The following is a 1,919-nucleotide window of genomic DNA, read 5'->3' on the forward strand; positions in this document are numbered from 1 at the left end:
TGACTTCATCTCTGCACCTTTTCTGCTCCAAGGAAAAGGACTCCAGCCACTTTGACCTTGTCTACATCTAACCTACTCTAGATTTTGCTTAAATGCTCTGTGACTAAGTCTGTTCAGATTCAGGAAGCCTAGACATTTTATAAAAAGTTTCTTCACAGGGCACTTGGGTGGCGCAGCTGGCTAAGCATCTGACTCTTGGTTTCAGCTCAGGTCATGAGATCGAGCCCTGTTTAGGGCTCCACGCTAAGTGGGGAGTCTGCTTGAGATTCTCTCCCTCCCTCTCCCTGCCCCTGTTGTGCCTGAATGTGCGCTCTCTCTCTCTCTCTCAAATAAATCTTTAAAAAAGTTTCTTCTCATATAAAGTTCTTTATAAGAATGTCTCATGCCTACAGTTAACAATACTGTATTAGACATTTTTAAAATTTTGTTAAGATAGATCTCAAAATAAGTGTTCTCCCCAGTTTTGTTTTTTTTTTTTTTAAAGAACATTTCCTATATAAGATCTAGGATAAGAACCGGAGGCATAAAGATTAATCAAGAAGATTTGGGCCGAACACAGACATTTGAGGCCTGCGGGAGACTGTGCGGGGTCCAGCTTTGCGCTGAGACGCTCTGGCGCCAGAATGGACCGGAGGAAAAAGCCTTTGGATGTTACGGCCTCCTCGTTGGTAGACCTTAAGGCTGAACTCTTCCGAAAACAAGAAGAATTCAAACAAGAAAAACTTCTAAAAGATTCTGGCGTTTTGGGAAAACCAAAAACAACTAATAAGAAACCAAGTATCTGGAGCAAACAGAATGCAGGAGTTTCAAATCGAGCTGAGAAGGATGCAGAACAGAAGATCGAGGAACAGAAGACTTTAGACAAAGCAAGGGAGAAATTGGAAGAAAAAGCCAAATTATATGAGAAAATGACTAAAGGAGACTTTATAGATGAAGAAGTGGAGGATATGTACCTTGTGGATTTCACGCAGAAGATCATAGACAAACACAAAGAAATGGAGGTGTTTGGTGCCAATAGAGATTCTAGAAAGGCAGCAGAAAGAGATGATGATGAAGAAAATCTTTCTGAAAAAGATATACCTCCTCCGCAGGACCCCAGTGAAGAATGGGTGGATTATGTGGATTCTTTAGGGCAATCTCGGCGCTGTATGAAAAAGGATTTGCCAGATTTGCTGGAGATGGATAAAAATCTTCAAGGGAGGCTTTTCATTAGTCCTGCTAATGAGAAAACCTTATTATCCGAAGATATGAGAAAAGAACTTCAGCGCCAGCAATGGGAGGAAGAAGAAAGAGAGGCCTTGAAAAGGCCAATGGGGCCCATCCATTATGAAGACATTCATGAAAATGAGGCCCGGCAACTTGGTGTTGGATATTTTGCTTTTGCTCGAGATAAAGAGTTGAGAAATAAGCAGATGAAAACATTAGAGATGCTGCGTGAACAGACAACAGATCAGAGAACAAAACGAGAGAACATAAAGGAAAAGCGAAAGGCTATGTTAGAAGCAAGACTTGCTAAACTCCGACAAAAAAAGATGAAAAAGTCAAAAGAAGATGGAGCAGAGGAAGAAAACAGAGATGTTATTGGACCTTTGCCACCAGAACCAGAGGCTGTGCCAACTCCACATACTGCTGCCCAGAGCAACAAAGTGGAAGTCATTGTTCAGGAGAGGAAGGATACCAGGCCCGGAGTGCCCCATGTCCGAGATTGGGACAGAGGAAAAGAATTTTCCTTTGGGTACTGGTCGAAGAGGCAGTCAGATCTCCGGGCCGAGAGAGATCCTGAGTTTGCTCCACCATCAGATTACTTTGTGGGTCAAAAGAGAACTGGTACCTTTGGTAGCCAGACATGGAACAGACCTGCACCTGCACAGAGTGACTCAGGACAGCGCTCTGGCCAGAGCCATGACCCCAGCTCTTCA

General features: G+C 43.3%; 1 protein-coding gene across 1 annotated transcript; it reads left to right on the top strand.

Annotated features, from left to right (window-relative positions):
* Nucleotides 1-533: 533 nt before the first annotated feature.
* LOC102729635 (coiled-coil domain-containing protein 174) lies at nt 534-1,913 on the top strand (the record flags this gene model as incomplete). Its single annotated transcript, XM_006733631.2, has 1 exon — nt 534-1,913. A coding segment is annotated over exon 1 (1,290 nt), but the record flags the coding sequence as incomplete, so codon positions are not given.
* Between the last annotated feature and the right edge of the window lie 6 nt (nt 1,914-1,919).

The sequence above is a fragment of the Leptonychotes weddellii genome, unplaced genomic scaffold, assembly GCF_054177405.1.
Source record: "Leptonychotes weddellii isolate Sample4059 unplaced genomic scaffold, ASM5417740v2 HiC_scaffold_16977, whole genome shotgun sequence".
Lineage (NCBI taxonomy): Eukaryota > Metazoa > Chordata > Mammalia > Carnivora > Phocidae > Leptonychotes > Leptonychotes weddellii.